This window comes from Chinchilla lanigera, unplaced genomic scaffold, assembly GCF_000276665.1.
Source record: "Chinchilla lanigera isolate Chin_1 unplaced genomic scaffold, ChiLan1.0 scaffold00001, whole genome shotgun sequence".
Taxonomy (NCBI): Eukaryota; Metazoa; Chordata; class Mammalia; order Rodentia; family Chinchillidae; genus Chinchilla; species Chinchilla lanigera.
This window is the reverse complement of record NW_004955402.1, coordinates 3,012,014-3,031,123: the sequence shown is the minus strand read 5'-3', so window position 1 is coordinate 3,031,123 and position 19,110 is coordinate 3,012,014. Positions and strand designations below refer to the sequence as shown.

At 55.1% G+C, this 19,110-nt stretch overlaps 1 protein-coding gene across 1 annotated transcript in view; it reads left to right on the top strand.

Moving 5' to 3' along the window:
• Mtcl1 (microtubule crosslinking factor 1) overlaps nucleotides 1-19,110 on the top strand; it is a gene marked incomplete at its 5' end in the record, with an annotated part of 95,745 nt that overhangs the window by 45,160 nt on the left and 31,475 nt on the right. The window contains 3 exon segments of the mRNA XM_005372609.2: nucleotides 7,576-7,635; nucleotides 12,241-13,494; nucleotides 14,492-14,647. Of these exon segments, the coding sequence (XP_005372666.1) occupies nucleotides 7,576-7,635; nucleotides 12,241-13,494; nucleotides 14,492-14,647 (1,470 nt within the window).

Sequence of the window (19,110 nt, the reverse complement as noted above, 5' to 3'; positions counted from 1 at the left end):
AGTTGGGACTGTCTACGCTACCATTTAAAACAATACCCAGAGTCAAATTAGAACGTCCATAGGGTATGATCGTAGATTATTATAAAATGGTATCAGAGGTAATGCAGAACTTTTTCATGTGTAACTTTATTTGAAAGTTAAATAAAACAAATACTTTTCACATTACCTGTGTCTTAAAAATGAGTGATGACTTTTTTCTCTGAAAGGGGACAAATACATTCATATGATGTTTGTTGGCCCTGTTTTGTTTTCAAAGTACTTCACTTTCGTACTGTTTCACTCACGTAGGAAATAATTCACCTTCTTGATGGTTTGGTGTATTTTCTTCCCGTAGACTAGTGGGAGGGCAAAGATTTTTTTTTGTCTTTTTGAGACAGGGTCTCACTATGCAGTTCAGGTTGGCCTTGAGCTCACTTTGTAGCCCAGACTGGCCTTGAACTCACAATGATCCTCCTGCCTCAGCTTCCCAAGTGCTGGGATTAGAGGCATGTGCTATCATGCCGGGCCCTAGAAGATTATTTTTTAAAAGACGCAGCCTTTTCTTCAGCTCTGACAGGCAGGTGATATACCTTACTAGAGGTTCTTAAATTTTATGGCTGTGTACGGGCCACTTATCGGTCCCCTTATAGGGGCTTCTGGCCTGGGCTGTCATTTGATGTCATGCAGGAAGTGTCGAGTGCCTGCACATCTGCGCTCCTTCAGAGGTGGGATTCTCACAGTTTAGGGGAAAGACACTTGGTTTTTCACCCAGGCATCACTGTGGTTTTACAGTGGCCATACCTGCTAGCTTTTCTGTTTGCTTATTAGTTCTAACTTACAGTTCTATTTTGTCACCCTCAGTTGAGTCTGTGTTATGTGGTTCACATGGTAGGATGGTAGGATGGTTAGGGCACCTTTCTGGTAACTCGGCTTCAAGATGCCAGTGTCTGTGGTTGAGCGAATCGGCCAGCTGGTGTGCAAGCAGACGTGGGTCCTGTTCTCCAGCTGTGCTTGTGCTGCGACCCGTTGCCTTTGCCAGCGTGCTGTATTGCTAGAAGGAAGTGGGCGTAAGGGCATGGCTGGGCTGGGGTCTGTGACGCCCACCGGCTTATGGCCCAGGGCTGTGTGGCGGGCTGCCAGGTCGTCACCCCGTGCGTGCGGCCTTTCGCTCCGCTCTTAGCCCCTGGCGCCTGCAGCCACTTGCTGCCTTTTACTGCTGTTCTTTCCTTCAGCCAAAGTCCCTCAGTACAATTTTCCACGTTGACTTTGTGGTATTTTGCCCACTGGTGATGGTTTTCTGTCTTACTTCTCCAAATAAGGACTTCTGCTGTCTGCAGCCACGCAGCTTTGAGGAGTCTGCAGGGTGCCAGCAAGTCCGCCTCACAGCCGTGCCCGCGGCCCTCACAAGGCAGCACTTCACAACGGCCCCGGAATAGCTCTGTGGGCTGTTTTGCTAAAGAAAGGCAGAGGGTTTTTTGTTTTTTATAGAAAAATCAGCAACTGGAGACTCAGAAACGTGGTGAAAGAACCTGGATTCGGGTGCTCGGGCGATACGAGCTCTAGACAGTTGCTGTCTGGGCGCAGAGAGCACAGCTGGAGGTGGCCTCGGCCTGCCTTCCCATCTCCGGGTTTGGGGCAGCCTGAAGCGCCCCTGCCTGCTGACGTTCTGACCTTTGTCGCTGTGGTGACGGTGTACGCCTCGCAGACCTAGATCCGAGCTGCCTGAGTTCTGCTGCTGTAACAGCGCTGCAGCCAGGCTTCACGGCAGACGTTTATCCCTCCTTCCCTGGGCCAGCTCCGTGGGTTCTCAGAGTCTGTCTCTGGGGACTCACAGACAGCTGTCTTCTGGCTGGACCCTCCCCGGCGCAGAGGGGAAGCTTTGCTTTCTCTTCGTCTGCGGTGGCACACACTCAGCACGTCTCCCAGAGGCCTTCCCTTCCAGGCCCTCGACGCTGGGCACGAGGCTGCAGCACGTGCTTTACAGGTCGATAAACAGAGCCTCCGACAGGCGTGTAAAGAAAGGGCTCAGAGGGTGCCCGGCACGTGGTGGCTGTTACTGTCAACCTTGTCTCAGGAGGACCTGGGGAAGGGGTTTCCTCCGCACTGCGTCTGGGGACGGGTAGCCACCGCATCCGACGTGGATTTCTGCCTATTAGTCCTGCGGTTAACTGGGTTACCCCGTAGTGAGCCGTGGCAGGAAGGGAGGCTGTTACCTCCCCTGGAACCACCAAAGGGATGAGGAAGAGGAGGGAAGAGGAGGAGGAAGACTGGAGGAAGAGGCCAGTCATCCCCATCCTTGGCACCTTGTGGAGTTTCAGTGGAAATTTTAATACAGGTGATGGAATCTCAACCCCACCCCAAAGGGAAAGGAAGGCCTGTCACCTACATCAGCCAAAAAAGAAAACAATACGTTTTCTGAACAATCAGAATCTACAGGAATTCTGCAAATCAGCCTGCGTCTGTAGCCACTTTCTCACACTGACTCATTCTTTACAGTGTCCTGATTTTTATTATCCTCTGCTCATTTCCAGTCTAGGTTTAAAGCCCAGAATCTGTCTCTGGGCACTTTAGCAAAGCTGAGCTTGTCAGTTTTCTTGAAATTACTTGGAAGAAATAAACCTAAAATAGGAAGCATTAAGAATTAACTTGAAAGTCCAAATCATTGCCTAACTGCATATTTTACTTAATCACACTCAGCAAATGCATTGGCCTTAGATGGATTCAATTTGGATGCACAAACTTAATTTTTTACCCCTTTCAGTGGGAATGTAGAGCTGATTTGCTGACAGTTTGACCGGACTGAAAAGAAAGTGTAGGAGTAATCACCGGGCTAGGCGCCCCTCCAGGGTCTGCGTTTCCCCTCTTCTTCCATTGTCCTGCGGAGGAGCCGCTCCCTGGATGTGCACGCAAAGGGTCCCACCGCCTCCCCACCCTTCCCCCAGACCCACGGTCCCGTGGCTGCCAGCTCTCTGCTGGACAAGGCATTGGGCGTGAGGATGGTCACTCATGACTGCTTGGCTCTAGGCCCAAGTTAGTGCAGTACCCCACCAGTTTCCCCAGCCTCGGGGGGCTTCCTGGTTTTTTTTTAACCAACTCTCTCTATGTAGTTAGACCCAGAGGACCAGGCTAATAGAAACAGTACCAGCGCGTGGGAAGAGACCCAGGAAGTGGGCCAGCGCAACCCCACTGCAGTCGCTCACAGGAGGTTACCGAAGGGCTCTTCTCTGGTATCTTCAAAATAAAATTTCAATTTCCTGGCTTTTCTAATCCTATCTCCTTACTTATTGAGGCGCTAGGTACCTTGCATATGCTAAACACACACTGTTCCACCTCACTGTGCCTGCAGTCCTTGTTTTATTTTTCTTTTCCTATTTTAAAGGAAATGGCATATGCTATTGATAATTTGGGAGCTATGAAAACTACCAAAAAGAAAACTAAAACCACGCGTAATTCTCTCCCCTCAAGATGATCACTCGTTAACGTTTGGATGCGTGTTCCTTCAGCCCACCTTCCTGTGTGCACCCGTGATACATAGTCATGTTGAGATCACCAAACAAATGGTGTCTTCCACTTGGGTCTTCCTTTTAATGTACGTGAGTGTTTCCTATATCTTTCAGGTTCAAAAGCACTGTTGAATTTCGAGGCTGACTGTGTACAATGAGGGTTATAGGTCTTGGTAATTTACCAAGAGAAGAGTAAAGCTAACCAAGACTAGCTTGGCTGCAGTGATCCCTTCCCCATGATAAAAATCTAAAAGCGTTGCCTGGGTCCCTAAATATACAGAGTAAGATAAAGAAAAAAAGGACCTTCACGGTATGCACTGAGGATTATAAAAGGTATGGTGGCAGCGCTGTGAGCTGTGAATCCTGGCTGTGTCTCTGCACCTGTCCCCAGCCACGTGCCTGAGGTAGGGTAATGCCGTCACTCAAAACGCTGCCCCCGCCCAAGGCCCAAGCATCCATGTGGGAGTGCTCGCCTCTGGGGGTGCCTGTTGATGCTGGGTACCCTACTTTTTTTGAAGCCTATAAATCTTGTAAGTAGAAGAACAAGGTATCTTGTTCTAATTACTGGTGATCATGTTTATCGGTCATGTGTTTATTTTCTTACTAAGATGGTTATCCTGTTGCTTGCACAGTATTCTTCTATCATGACTTAGATTCTGTTCCTGGTTTATCCTTTGCCTTTTAATGCTATTAAGTGGTTTCTTTGGATATAGATAGAAAGATAAAAATCTTAGCCAACCTACGGTCTTTCCCTGGGAATGTTTTTGCTTTTGTTTCTGTGTTTAGAAAGAAAGAGCATGCTCTAGGAGTAAATAGAAATTCATTGTTATTCCTAATTCCTTTATGAATTTTTGTATCTACATTTTTAAGTCACCAGTCTTAGGGTCTATTTTGATGTGTAGTGCAGATCTCACATTTTTTTTAACTCTTAGAATTCTTATACAATTATTTCAAGGACATCCACCAGATAGCTTTTTTCCTCACTGGTTTCCTGTATGGATTTTTATAAAATCTCGTAGGCTCTCAAAGCTGTTTCTGAGCTTTCTGTTTTGTTCCATTAACGTGTGTATCCATGTGCCGGCACTAGGCCATTGTGTTCCTGGATCTGATAGTGCACACCTACTGTTGTTATCCTTCTGTGGCACAGTATTCGTGGCTCTTTCGACCAGTTTATTTTTCTTTATCATGGTCAGCACCCTCTTTCCACAAAGGGCCTGGGAGTGAACATTTCAGGCTTTGGCATCCCTGGGGCTCAGCTTTGCCCTTGTGGCAGAGGGCAGCCATAGAAAAGCAATCCGAAAGGACGCTGACTTCCAATAAAATGCTGTTTACAAAACAGCCTGCGGCTTGATTTATTCTGAGACCATAGTTTGCCACCTTCTAATCTAGGTACAGTTTTGAATCATTTTGTCAAATCATTGCAAACACTCAGCCACTCTCAAACACACTTAAACAGTACATGCAATATAGTACATACAACATTGTGTACATATGTGCAGTGTGTTGTGTACAGACTTGGCACCTGTAATATGTGTCAGAATATTCATAATGTATTACCTATGGCATATCACCTATAACTGCATACATACTGTATCACATACATGAACATGTATATAATATATGCGTGTGTATTACATACATAGAGGGTACTTAAAATGACATCATACTGATAAAATGACTTGAGAAAAACACATCTTTGTCCCACAGTGCCTTCCTGTCCGAAGCACCGGCTCGGTGTTCCGGTTCCCTCCAGGCGGACCCTGTGGATTTCTCATGAGCTTTCAACCCTGCCGTGGTGAGGGGCTCCACGCTCACCTGTCCGTTCTGTCATTCGCTAGAAAGATCACAGGCCCGGGGGCTGGAGATCACAGCCACGTGCAGGGGCGAGGCTCACTGGGAGGGGCAGGAGGAAGCCACCCCGCTGCACATCTCTCCGTCCCCCAGGAGCCTCTCTGGAATGTGATTGACCTCCAGCTCCAAATGCAGCCGCGCGTAGTTCTGCATCCAGACGAGGCCCCTTTGGTCTCCGAGTCTGGCCTTCCTTTCAGTCCTGCATGTTTAGCTGTCCCCCTGCATGTGCGGAATCTGTGTCCTCTTCCCCAGGTGAATGTGGTGGGTGCAGCGAGGGCCTGGACTGCTCTTGAGCCGTGGATTTGAACTGCTCACACACTCGCCGAGGGAGCGTCTCTGCCTGCTTCCCTTTGGAATGCTTCTCTGTGTGCCCGTCAGGAGCACTCCTCTCTCAGCTCCTTCTTGTAGCTGGAAGGGGAAAGCTGGAAAACCTCCTTACTGTGGGCAGAACCGTCCAGAGTGCTCTCAGACAGGCTTTACCTCGCCTGTTGCAGCAGACTGGCTCTTGGTGTAGTTCAGCCAAAAAGACGGCAGGAGATGAAGCCAATTCCGCCACCAGGCTGTAGAGACAGTGCCACCACCCGCTGTCCCGAGGGCGGCCCTGGCTGCCCTGCCAGCTCCCTGGCCCTTCTCTTCTCTGGGGTGTCTCAGGGCCTGTTTTCTTCCCTGGGTCTCCAGCGTCCTAGAGTTAAGGGGTAGCCCGAATTATAATGTTAACTTCAGATCTCTCCAATAAATGCCAAAGCCCAGCATTCTGAGAGAGAGGTGCTTAAAATACAAGCAGCACCAACTTAAGCAACTTGAGTTTTTGTCTTCTTTTGAGATGGGGTCTCACTCTGTTTTCCAGGTTGGCCTTGAACTCAGTGTGTAGCCCAGGTGATCCTCCTGCCTCAGCCTGCAGTGCTGGGACTACAGCTGTGTGCTGGCATGCCCAGCTTAACTTGAGCTCTGACTGCCTCCTTTCCAAAGTGTGGTGATGCAGGGTAACCCCAACAGGCCACACCACAGGTCAGGCTCCCAACCCACCTCTGGGTCGGAGCCAAGCTGCTGAGGGAGGAGAGGGCCGTTGGGAGAGCTGTGGCCACTGCTGGGTCCGGGTGCTGACCAGAGAGCCTGCTCTCCTGTCTGCTGGCTTCCGCTTCCCGGGACTCATGCACTGTCTTCAGACTGAGAGGCCACAAACCCCATGTGTGCCCTGGGGCTCCCCTTCAGGCCTCCTGTCTGCAGGCCGTGTGGATGGCTAGGAGCAGCAGCCAGCTCCTGCACCCTGCCGTGAGTCTCCTTCGGACATTTCCGAGTCAGGCTTGTGTTTGCAGTTCACAGGCACAGGTGCACCTCTGAGGGCACCAGGCGGCCTGGCTGCCACCCTCTTCCTGCACGGCCAGCCCGCTGTGCATGGATCTGTGTCTGTGGGTCCGGCCAAGCATGACGTGAAGACGTCCGGGGGTGGGGGGACTGCCTTCATCCCACACCCAGCACCGTGTGAGCAGCTATGTGCACTGCCACGTGTGGGGATGCATGTGGGGTCTGCACAACAGTAGCATTTCCTACTAGGGGTCTGGGCTTCAAGGGTTTGGGGAGCCACAGGTGTCCGGGAACCCTTTGCCCAGGACTGTGATCCCGAGAGGTGATTCTGTGGAAAGCCAGGCAGGGACCCAGCCCACTGGGGACATAGCCAAGGTCTCTTCACAGAGCAATAAATAGCTTTAATTTTCCGTGTTGATCTCTAAGACGTTGGTTTATTCATGAATTGGAGTGGGGTGTTCAAGAGTTTTGCAACAGGTTTTTGTGGGGGTTTTTCCCCCACAAACAAGAGCCACTTTCCCCCCTGCCGACCACTTTTTATCTCACCACCCATATGCACCCATTCATTTTGACAGTAGCCCAAACAAAGCATAACTGGGAAAGAAGCAGGCTCCAGAAATGCCACGTATGTGTCCGGAAACTTCTGCCTGGGTCCTCTCCTTTGCCTTCTTCCCGTGGCTCATGTTGTCCAGGCCACCTGCTTTTTCATTAAACTGGACAATTGAGGACCCTGTCCCCCGGTCCAGGATAGGGTGGGGTCAACTTCTTAGTGCTCGAAGTCCTCACCAGCAGCGTCCACTCCGGTGCTGGACTGTGGACTACGTCTTTTCTTGACTCCAGAGGAAAGCAGCCTCGTGCCTGTGTGTCCCCAACGTCAGGGGCAGTGCTGGCTGTCCCGGGACCGCCAGTAACAGCATGTCATGTGGATCTATTCCAGAGCTCCCTGAAGAGAAGAGGCAGCCGGGAAGTGTACAAGGAGAAGAAGGCCTTCAGCCAGGTAAGCGAGGCTCTCCTGCTAAGGTCGCCGCTCCTGAAGCGGTAGCAGTCGCATTTGGAATTTTGGCCAACCAGTATTAGCTTTGCCTTCAACGCATTCAGAGAAACATTACCCGCCACACACCGACTCGCTCGCAGCTGCGTGGGTGAGCCTGTTCCCGCATGCCACAGCTTCTCCCTCTTGTCTGTCCCTGTGGGAAAGGCTGGAGGTTTCTCTAGGAAGAGCAGACTGGCTTTGTGTGAAACCTGAGGCGGCGCAGGTAGGGTCACGCAGGACCCCTCAGCCCAACCCCAACATCACCCAGCAAATGACGCAGCCCTGGGAGGCTGGGTCCTCCAAAGCTGTTGGGGTGTTTTGTTTTGTTTTAGGATTTGGGGTTTTTGTGTGTGCGCGGCGTGCATATGTTCAATATGCAAGCCAAACACTAAAATATCCTAGCTGGGAGAAAACAGTAAAAGCTCAGCCCTTTTTATGCACACAGTAGGTGTTCTTCAGAGCTATTTTGACTTTCTGAAAAGTTGTGTTGCTGGATTCCTTTCTCCCTTTTTTTTTTTTTTTTTTGGTTTTTCTCCGGTACCAGGAACCGAACTCACGACCTTGCGCTTGCCAGGCAGGTGCTTTGCTGCTGAGCTAAATCCCCAGCCCCTCTCCCTTTTTTTCAAATCGCTGCTAGTTTGAGGTATTGGGGAAAAGAGGTGTTTTTATCAGCTCCCCGAACCCTGAGTGCCCACGCAGTAATGAGAGAGATGCCCGAGTCGGTGCCCTGGAAGCTGCAGAGTGGCCCTGTGCCTGGGACCCACACACCTTGGCTCCTACTGACTCCCTCCGGTGTCTGCACCCCCAGACTCACAGTCCCCAGAGTGTCGTCCACCGAGGGCCGGGCAGTGTGAGCAGCGGGAATGCAACGGCGAACCGTCTGCCCCGCCTTCTGTCCCCCCAAACCTCACCCAGGGGTCTCGATGCCTAGTGCTGGGCTCTTTCACCCTCCCAGGCCTGGGGCAGGTTTCTATTTTCCTGGCTCTTGAGCAGCAAAGAGCTTTTTCTGCAAGGATGATTGTGGCCAAGTGCGCTGGGGGGAGCAGCGTTTCCCTGGGGGTGAGACCTGCGACCCGGGAGCTGCCATTCTGCTGGCTGAGTGCAGGCCTGGGCCCGGGCGTGGAGCCCCTCTGCCTGCCTGCAGGGTGGTTGAGAAAGGAGTTTCTGTTCAGCAGCAAGCTGGAGCGGAGAGCCTTGGGAACTGCAGGCTGCCCACCAAAACCCAAAGGAAGCTGGCGCCCTGGTGCAAGGTAGGCACGCAGCCGTCAGCACTGGGGTGCTGGCTACGCGGCAGCCTTGCAAGCCAAAGAATATATAGTGACTGCAATATATTTCTGTTGCTTGACAAGGCCCTTCCGGCTGGAGGTGACGGTGCTGGCCCTGTGTGTCTGCCCCTTGCCATGCTTGCCTCTCTTTGCACAGTGGGAAGCGGTTCCCGTGGAGAACTGTCACACAGCCCTCCTGGAGCTGTCTGCGGGGTGCTGGTACCCTACACTTAGGCCTCAGTCTGGGCTTCCTTTAGCATCTGGGCAGGTTCCAAAGTCTTTTTTTAAGACAGGGCTCACGTAGCAGTTCAGGCTGGCCTTAAACTCTCTGTGTCACCCAGGCTGGCCTCAGACTTGCTGCAGTCCTCCTGCCTCAGCCTCTCCAGTGCTAGGATAACAGGCATGAGCCCCAGCTGGCCAGTTTGCAGTGTCCTTGGTTACGAGATAAGACAGGTGTCGGGCCTCCTGCAGGCTGAGTCTCGGCTGTGACCCCCATTTTCTTGGGAGTGGACAGGCCAGGCTCAGCTCCTCCAGGGCCTGGGCGTGGTGACCCTCAAGGAGGACTCTGCCCATCCCCACACGTGCTCCCAGGGTCCCCAGCTCTGCTTCAGCCCTGGTGGCAGCTGCGTCGTGCATGCACGGGTGTGAGCAGCAGTGAGTGTGCCCAGCCATCCCCTGGCGGTCCTGCTGCCTGCATAGCTTCTTCCTTTAGGGAACCAGAAGACACCACCTTGTCACTCTCAGGTAATTTGTGAATCTGTGGCCCCAGGTGCACCTGGAGCTGTGTGCTTCCACCTGCCTCGGTCTGGGCTCCCAGAGACGGGGACGGTCTGCCAGTGGTCAGGCTTGTGGGGTGCGGGTGCTCGGGGAGGTCCTGCCCGGAGGCAGGGTGTGTGGAGGGCCCCACGGGACTCTTGATGCATCTGCATCTTCTCAGAGACCCTCCTCCCAGGTTCTGCCGTCTGCGCTCCTGGGTCCAGGCAAGAGCTCTGCCCTGCCACAACCCTTGGGCAGCCTTCACCACCTCACCACCTCACACTGGTCACTGCGGGGTCCCCCACTGGATGGCCCTGTGGCCCTGACGTCTTGGCTGAGGAGGCTAAAGGGGCCCCACAGCTGATTTTGGCTGATACGCAAACGCTGACTTCGGGAACGGAGGGGCTGAGGGCCTCCCAGGCTTCCGGGTGGTGTTCTACTCCCAACAAATTCATTTACAAAGTCCCTGCCCCATCTCCACTGAGATGTGTGTACTTGAGCTTCCTGCGAACTCCATTCCTTCACTGGAACCTGAGACCTGTGCGTGTACCTGGATTCCTTGCACCTCTTTGTTTTACAGAAGGTTGGAAAGCTGCCTTTGCCTGTGCTACCTTAGAAAGTTCTGATAAGCAGCGTACCAGTCTCTGGCACACACTGAACACCTGCTGAAAGGAGGGTGAAGGAGCAAATGGGCAAGGTGCTTAGTGTGGGGGTAAACACGACACGTCCTTTACAGTTCGAATGATCCCGGTTGGCCTTTACCTAAAAAGGTTACCACCCTAATGTCAACGAGAACCGTTGTGCCCAGTGATCGAGTAGGGCCAGCACCCTTCGCCAGGTGCTCCCAGACACCCTTATGTTTGCCTGACCAAACCCAAACCAAGTCGTTAATGGGACGAGTGACCTTTATGGAAAACGAAAGAGTCACTGACCTCTTTCTGCAAAGTAAACTGCACTCAGACAAAGAAGCCTAGTTCTGGGGCAGAAGGGTGTCGTGATCACCGCCAGGACTCGTCTTGCTGTGTGTGATTCCAGGGACCTTCCTCCCAACATGGGTTTGGCAAGGATCTTGATTTAGACACCAGGAAGCAGGTTCACCACGACCCCAGATGGTGGGGAGCAGAGCTGGGGTGCTGGGCAGGGTGTCCGCCCTAAGCCCAGCCAGGGCACAGCCGTGGGGGCTGTCGCTCCTCACGGCAGTCATAGGGCGAGGCCTTAAGCTCAGTCGGGGCTTTTTCCAGTCTTCCGTGCTGCGTCTTCCCCTCTGGTTTTGTGCTGAGGCAGGAGGGCAGGGAGGTGCCCTGGTGGGTGCTGGGTCCTCCCCGCCACGGGGTGGGCTTGCTCCAGAGTTCGGGGAGAGCCTGGGCTGCTCGGGTGGTGCATCTCAGAGCCACTGCTGACAACTTCCCTCTGCGGTGGGGACGTCTTGGCCAACTTCTTCATCCTTCCCATCAGCCGTTTGGAGTGGAGATGGTCAGAGGAATGGCCTGTGAAGTGGCCGCTGTTCCATCCCCATTCGCTGAGTATGAGTTAGAAATTGCTTTCTAAGGCTAGGACGGAGCCCACACCGCATCAGGCGTGAAGGGCGTGTTGGAGAGGGGGTGCTGACCGCCCCTCCTGACCCAGAAAGCGCCTTCTCTCCTCCACCAGGCAGCCCAAGCCGCCAGGGACACAGCCTGCCCTGGAGACCCTCCCAAGCCCTCTGGCGCCCCCAGTTGGGCTTCTGCCTAGGACCGCTCTGACTGGGAACACACCTCTGTCGGCTGCCGGGCTCCACCTTGGGCCTTGAGTTTACCTGCTGTGTCGCAGCAGCTGGGGGAGAGGAAAGCACCAGAGGTTCTGAAGGGCCCCTGGGGGCGAGGCTGGAGTGGTCCGGGGTCCAACTCCCTGGAGCCGGCAAGCGCTCCCTGCCAGTGCTCAGGACTGAGCTGTCACGGGGCTTGCAAAGCGCCCTCCTGCCCCTCCCTCATTGGGTCGTCCCCGCGTTGTCCTTGCGGTGCCGTCTCAGGGACCTCAGCCATCGCTGGTGGCTGGGCTCAGACTGGGAGTTGCCAGGCGTCCTGTCCCCATCCCACTGGTTCCTCGAGGTGGTGCCCTAGGGGTGTGGCCCCAGACCTCTGCCGGCACCAGACTTCGCCAGGGGTCCTGGTGTCTCTGCAGTGGGTGCTGGTGAGGAGCCGGGTTGGATCTGCACGGTCACTCTCAGCCACCGCAGTACCTGTGGGCATAGGGTTTAACTTCATCATCTGCCCTATACGTGACCCGTGTGGTGGCTTTCGTGTGCATGCTCCTTCCAAAGAACCTGCGGTTTCTCATGCTTCCGTGATAAAGCAGCAAGCGGCAGCCTTTCCCGGGCCCCTCCACAGAGCCCCTGGCTGCTGCCGCTCAGTCGGGCTGCTGTCCCTTGCATAACTTGCCTTAGTGCCAATGGGAAGATGGGTGTTTGTTTGTATGTGCGTGCTGGGGGCGAGGTGCCAGGGGAACACCAGAAACATAAGCATTTGGTATTTTCAAGTAACGCATCTCCCGGGCTGTTCTCTCCTGGCAGGATGACAGCGCCGACCTGAGGTGCCAGCTGCAGTTTGCCAAAGAGGAGGCCTCTCTGATGCGCAAGAAGATGGCCAAGCTGGACAGGGAGAAGGATGAGCTGGAGCAGGAGCTGCAGAAGTACAAGGCCCTCTACGGGGATGTGGACAGCCCCCTGCCCGTGGGGGAGGCCGGCGGGCCCCCCAGCACTCGAGAGGCCGAGCTGAAGCTGCGGCTCAAGCTGGTGGAGGAGGAAGCCAACATCCTGGGCCGCAAGATCGTGGAGCTGGAGGTGGAGAACCGGGGCCTCAAGGCGGAGATGGAGGACATGCGGGCCCAGCACGAGCAAGAGGGAGCTGGCCGGGACCGTGTCCCCAGCGTCCCGACCTCGCCCTTCGGGGACTCCCTGGAGTCCTGCGCTGAACTGCGCCGGCACCTGCAGTTCGTGGAAGAGGAGGCCGCGCTGCTGCGGAGGTCCATCTCCGAGATCGAGGCCCACAACCAGCAGCTGACCCACGAGCTGAGCAAGTTCAAGTTTGAGCCCTGCCAGGAGCCGGGGTGGCTCAGGGATGGCGTGGGGAAGGGCAGCATGGCCCCACTGCAGGAGGAGCTGCACTCCGCCAGGCTGCAGATCAGCGAGCTGAGCGGGAAGGTGCTCAAGCTTCAGAGCGAGAACCTGGCGCTGCTCTCTGACACCCACCTGGGGCTGCGGGCGCCGAGTCCCCGAGACAGCGATGTTGAGAGTGACACAGGCCGGAAGGAGGGCGATGTGGAGGACGGCCGCCTGCCCCAGCCCAAGCGGGAGGGCCCTGTGGGTGGGGAGAGCGACTCAGATGAGTTGTTCGAGAAGACGTCGGGCTTCGGGAGCGGGAAGCCGTCGGAGGCCAGCGAGCCCTGCCTGGCAGAGCTCAGGGCGCCTGAGGACACCGAGCGCCTGGTGACCCTGAAGCACGAGGCCCAGCGGCTGGAGCGCACCGTGGAGCACCTCATCACCGACACCGACAGCTTTCTGCGGGACTCACCTGGGCTCCGGGGTGAGGGCGAGAGGGGCTGGGGGGGCCAGGATGAGCCCCCCCTGCTGGGGACCATCAACGGGAAGATGAAGGCCTTCCGGAAGGAGCTGCAGGCCTTCCTGGAACAGATGGCCCGCCTGGGGGACGGCCTGTCGCCCCTGCCCCACCTCACAGAGTCGTCCAGCTTCCTGTCCACCGCGACCTCCGTGTCCCGGGACTCCCCTGTTGGGAACCTGGGGAAGGAGCTGGGCCCGGACCTGCAGGTAAGGGGGCTCCCGGCCTTGCCTCCCCGCGCCGCCCCGCTCCTCCTCCTCCTCCTCGCTGGCCTGGCTGCTCTGGGGCTCGCGCTGCTCACGGCTGCCTGGCTCTGATCTCAGACCTGCATTGTACTAAAGCCTCTGGCACCAACCAAATCCTCGCTGTTGGTTGGGCTCCTGTTTTGCTTTTGAGTTCTCTTTCGTTTCGCGTTTCTTCCTCCGTCCTCCTGTGTTGTCTCTAACACGCCGCTGCTCGGTGGTTTCGCGGCCCCCTCGAGACACAAAGCTCAGCCTTTTGTGGCCCCAGGGATCTGCATGGCCTGGCCTGGCCGCAAACATCCAGCCACCCTGGCGAAGAAGCAGTGAGGCGTTTAAGACATGGTGCCAGCCCCTCACGGTCAGGATGGGCAGCGGACTCACTGCTGAGTGCCCAGCCCCTCTGGGTTTAGTGCCCAAGGGGTGCAGTGCATCTTGGAGCAGCCCTAGGGGGCGCAGCCACTGGAGATTAGGCAGAGCAGGGGCAGGAGCCCCTCCGAGGGAGAGAAGCCCGTTTTGCTGGAAAGTCGCTGCTGCCACCGCCCTGACTCCTAGGGCCGTGTCCCGGCCCGGCCCGGGCATGCGGCCCACTGTGCCCGGATGGGGCTTGTGCTGCTCGACCTGCACGTAAGGAAGGAAGAGCCCTGTCCTGTGTCCCGCGTAGCTGTGTGCTTGCGGTTGAGTTGTGCCTGCATCCCCATTGCATGTGTCCCACCACCCCGGTCTTCACCCTCCTCATCCTCTCTGCTTCCAGCTGTTCCACACACCTGCATCTCTCTGCACTCTCAGCCACTGTGTTCAAGCTAGTTTCTCTGTTCGTGCTGTTTTTGTCCATTAGTTTTTTTCTCCAGTCATCTACTTTGTCCGTTTTTGTCTTCTTGACCTCCCTCTCCGCACTCCCTGGCCCCTTGTCCTTTGTTTTTTGTTTGAAATTTAAAAGACCAAATCCCTTCCCTGCACCTCACAGTCCAGACTGAGAGACCAGCCAGAGTGGCAGCTGGGGCCGGACCGAGGGGATGAGCGCGACAGCCTGCGGCTCCGCACCGTGCGGGAGCTGCACCGCCGGGCTGATGGGGACGCCGGGAGCTACCAGCCAGGAGGCCAGAGCTGCCCTAGTCCCGAGGTCAGTGAGCCAAGGCCCTGTGCTCTGCGGCTGCACATGGGACTTCCTGCCTGGGCCAGGGGGTTGGGGAGCGGGCCGGAGGACGTGGACCTGGGGGCGCACACCTGCCAGGAATGCGCTGTGTGCCTGTGGGTGGCACCCAGGGTGCCTGGAGGTATGCCTGGGCGTGTGGGCAGATCTGGGAGAAAGCAGGGAGGAAAGCCAGGTGGGTTTTTTCCTAGTCTGGAAGAAATGCTTTTTGGTTCTTCATCGCCTGTGTCTTGTGTGGCTGACCCTCTAGTCCCTAGGGACACTGCTGTAGTCTGGTGGCACCAGCAGGGACATCCACTCCCTGCCTGTGACCTGGGCAGCTGTCGCCATTGCGTGGCAACCCTGTGTGCACAAAGCCACAGCCACCTGTGTGGGCACCTGTGTTGTTCCGCAGTGGCCCGCCGGCCCAGAAGGGGCTCTGAGACAGAAAGAACCCCACCCAGACCGCAGCCATGTCTCCAAGGAGCGAGTCTGGCTGCCGCCTGCTCAGCACTCTGGTCCTTGGCAGGGCGGGAGCGGCAGGCTGTCCTGAGAGGGGTGGGGCCCCAGTGTTAGCTCTTCGTGCCAAAGCATGGGGTGAGGGACAGGTGGGGCCGGTCACCGCACAGGACACAGAAGCATGGGGCTACCGCCTGCCAGGAGAGCCCAGGCGGCTCTAACTTGGGCTGCCCGTGCCCCGTGAAGGTGTGTCACTGTCTGCCTTTGTGACTGCACACACACAAGAACATGAAATTCCCCGTGAAAAGCTCCAGTAAAGGCGTGCTCAGGAGCATCCTGTGAAGCGCCTCATCCTTGGTGCTCGAGAAGCCAGGCCCACCCAGGCAGGCGGCAGCTGAGTCCCTGCGTCAGAGGGAAGCACACCTCCTCCCACCGCTGCCGGGCCTGGCCACGCTGGCACCAGCCCCCAGGGAGCAGGCGGAACCTGTGGAGGGAGCCGCAGCATACAGGGTGCCCAGAACGCGTGCAGAGTCTGTCACAACTTACCACCTCCAGTGTGCGCTTGCTCCGGAATCGCACAGCTGGCGGTCCTTGGTTTGCTACCAAAAGCAAAACAGAAGAGCAAAGATCTGAAGACCTTGTTTAGCAAGGCGGCACCTTCTGACTAAGGAGCCTTCACAGGAAGCACCTCCGCTCGCCCACCACACTCGCAGCATCTTCTCCAGGATTCAGGTTACGGTACATCACACACGGTGATACACACTTCCTGTGGCATGCGTGACCCACGTCCAGGACAGAGACCTCGGGAAGACGCCTTTCCCAGCTGCAGTGTATGCCTCATGCGGAGCTCCAGGTAGCAGGGACATCGGAGCCCCGGGGCCACAGCTCCCTTCTTCCAGGGTCTCTGGCCTGTTGCCCATCTGTTAAACGGGAATAAAAACACTGCCCCACGCTGGCTTCGCGTGGTTGTACACGGACAGTTCTCCGGACCAAAAAGCTGCAGACAAGGAAGGAGCTTAGAAAGCACCAAGTGTGTGTAAAGTGGGGTGGGCAAGGCGGCAGGGGCACTGGATCCAGAGAGGCCAGCCAGGTGGGACCCGGCGTCAGCGAAGAAAACATTCTGAAGTTAAGTGGAAGAGAAGGAACAGGCCCTCGGTTTCATCTGTGAGATGCCTTCTGTGTTTTTGGTCTTGAAAGTTTTTATTCTTTGTGACAGAAGAAAAAAGACAGATCGTTTGGGAAGACAGCGGTATAGTGGCCAGCTTAAGATGACTGCTGCTGACGGTGATGCCGACGATAGCAGTAGTAGCAGACCCCGTGAAGGTCCGCCCTTGCACATGAGCCATTCTCAGTTTGCCACACGGAGGCCACCCGTCCCTAGCCCTGGGCTTCATGAGTGCACCCAAGGGCAGCTTCCTCCAAACATCCAGGACCCTCTAGCACCCGCCAACCCACTCCTGCACTTGTGAGAAGTCGGCTGCTTAAATAACAAACTGGCCTCCCAGGAACAAGTGTTTGCAGGGCCTGTTCCCTGCACAGATGCTGGCACAGTGCCCACGCCGTGCCCGGATCTGCCCTGCGGTCCCCTTGAAATCTGCTTCAAGATTCACATTTGCCCGGAGCAAGCAGCATTAGAGTATTTCATAAGGAATGTGCAGGCGCCTTAAAAATAGTTGTGAATGAGAAGTGGCCGATGTGGACTCTGGTCAGATTTCACATAGAGGAGAAGCCATGCCGGAGTCCAGAAGATAGGGTTTCCGCATCAGAAATCTCAACCTCTCCACCCTCGCTCCTCCTTTTATCCCTTCACTGTGGACACGCACATAACTGCTGTCCCTCGTGCTCCCGCTGTGAAATGCCAGCCACCCTGAGATCCCCTGCCATGCATTTGTCCACATGTGTGACCCACCTGTGCCTCTTTTGAAAGAGGCAGTGGCAGCCCTGGCCAGGACAAGGTGGGACTTAGAGACGGAGTCTCGATGAGGCAGGGATTGTGGGGTCCTAAGTGAGGAGCACCGCTGGGCATGGCAGTGACCACTATGAGAAGCGTTGCTCTTTGCTTATTGAGAAAGTGACATTGTGTTCTTCGTGGGGACAGAAATCACAAGCCACCTTCTCTGGAGATGTTCAGGAAATGCGCAGTGTGGGCTCCAGCCTTGAGGGGGGTGTGGTGAGTTTCAGGGTGTCATGACAATGTCCCAACAACCAGAGAGACAAGAGGGGTGGCACTTGTTTAAATAAACTGCCTTTGCAAAAGGGCCAGGGGGGTGCGTTCACTGTATAGTCGGCGTCGTAGGTAAGTGAGTGAGGCGGCGTTCACAGGTGCATCTGGGGGTTTGGTGGTAAAGGGAAGCGTCTGTTTCGTGTGACAGCGTTTCCCATGTGTGTAACTGTGATGGTTGTGTGATGGTAGAGTGTGTTTGTGTTGTGTTCATTGTAACACTGGAGTGACGCAGGCATCCCGGCAAGTGAGAAGTGGTTGTTGCAGGAGTTTTACTAGTGTATTAAAAACGTGGACCCCACAGGACAGTGAGTGTCTGGGAGGTCAGCAGGCCTAGCACGTTTGTGTCACCAGCCAGGCTGCCACCTCCACAGCCGGCTCTGGGGCTCCATAGGGAAATGAGATTCCTGGCAGAACCACTTTGCAGTGCCTGCGGGTCTCTTCCTGGGCTCCTCCTCTGTGAAGGTCTCACAGATCTTATGCTGAAGCATAATAAGAAAATTCAAATATTTATTAATATGGAAGCAGTCTGAGCATTTCTAACCTGAAATGTGAAATCCTTCAAAGTCCTTAACACTTTGAGCACCCACAGAACTGTATAAGTGGAAAGTTCAACACCATGAAACTTGGTTTCATGCACAGAATGATGAAAACATGGCAAAGTTATGGGCAGTCTTCGTGTATAAGGCATATACAAAAGTAAATGGATTTTGTGTTTAGATTTGAGTCCCATTCCCTAGATACCTCATTTACGTATGCAAGTAGCCCCAAACCGAGAACACTTCCAGTCCCCAGCATTTTGGTTAAGGGATGTGCAGCCTCTATAGAAACTAAATCAGTTGCTCTTTGCTTTTCTTAAACAGTGAGTTTTATGAGAACATCTGTTTTGACCACTAGTGATAGAAAGCTATGGCTGGTCCTCGATGCATTAAAATATGGAGGCTCTTCACAGTTTGTACTTGCAGAGTAATGTGTGACTGAAAAGCAAAGCTAGAACGTCCCCTGAAAATGTTCAGAAGAAGATGTGGTGCTGCAGGTAGCAACCCTGGGCAGGGCTGGGCAGTTTCACTAACGTCCTCGCCCCAGTGCCTAGGCAGTGCCCAGCTCACTCAGTATCTGCTGAATAAAATGCTGCGTGACACATAAACATCCTCTTATCACAGAGCTCAGGTGGGGAGATCTCCGAGGGCTGGGCTTTATGTGGAATTGCAGGCATTGGCTGCTTCTGGCTGTTGGGGTAAAGGAGGGCAGTGGCAGTGTTGATAACCAGAAATCTCAGGCTTTGGCGGTGCCAAGGGAGAGGAGACAGGGACTTGCCCAGCACTGATTGGCAAGAAAAGTGACACACAGGAGAGACATTTGCCGTTGGCTGCAGGTCAGCAGAGTGACACCAGGACCCCGGTCACACAGTGTGTGCTCTGGGCTGGAGCAGAAGAGCCGCAGAAGCCCTCCCAGCCTCAGGCTTTGCAGTGGACACCAGGTGGGCCCAAGAGGACCCGGGACAGGACCTCCTGTGACATAGATTCTCCAAACCGAAACCCAGAGCGAGGCATGTTCTCAGCCCAGGCATAGCTGAGACCGTAGATAACTGACTGCTCACTGAAGTGAGCTCACAACACAACTTCAAACACCATCCAAAGCAGCCGCCAGCAGCTGGAGCCTGCAGCGGCAGGATTGAGTGCTCAGACCTTCAGATAAGAGGATTACTGGGTAGCCCCTGTCCAGTGAGCGCATTCAGAGCCGTAGATGGCGGGCACACATGGTGAAAGAGTAA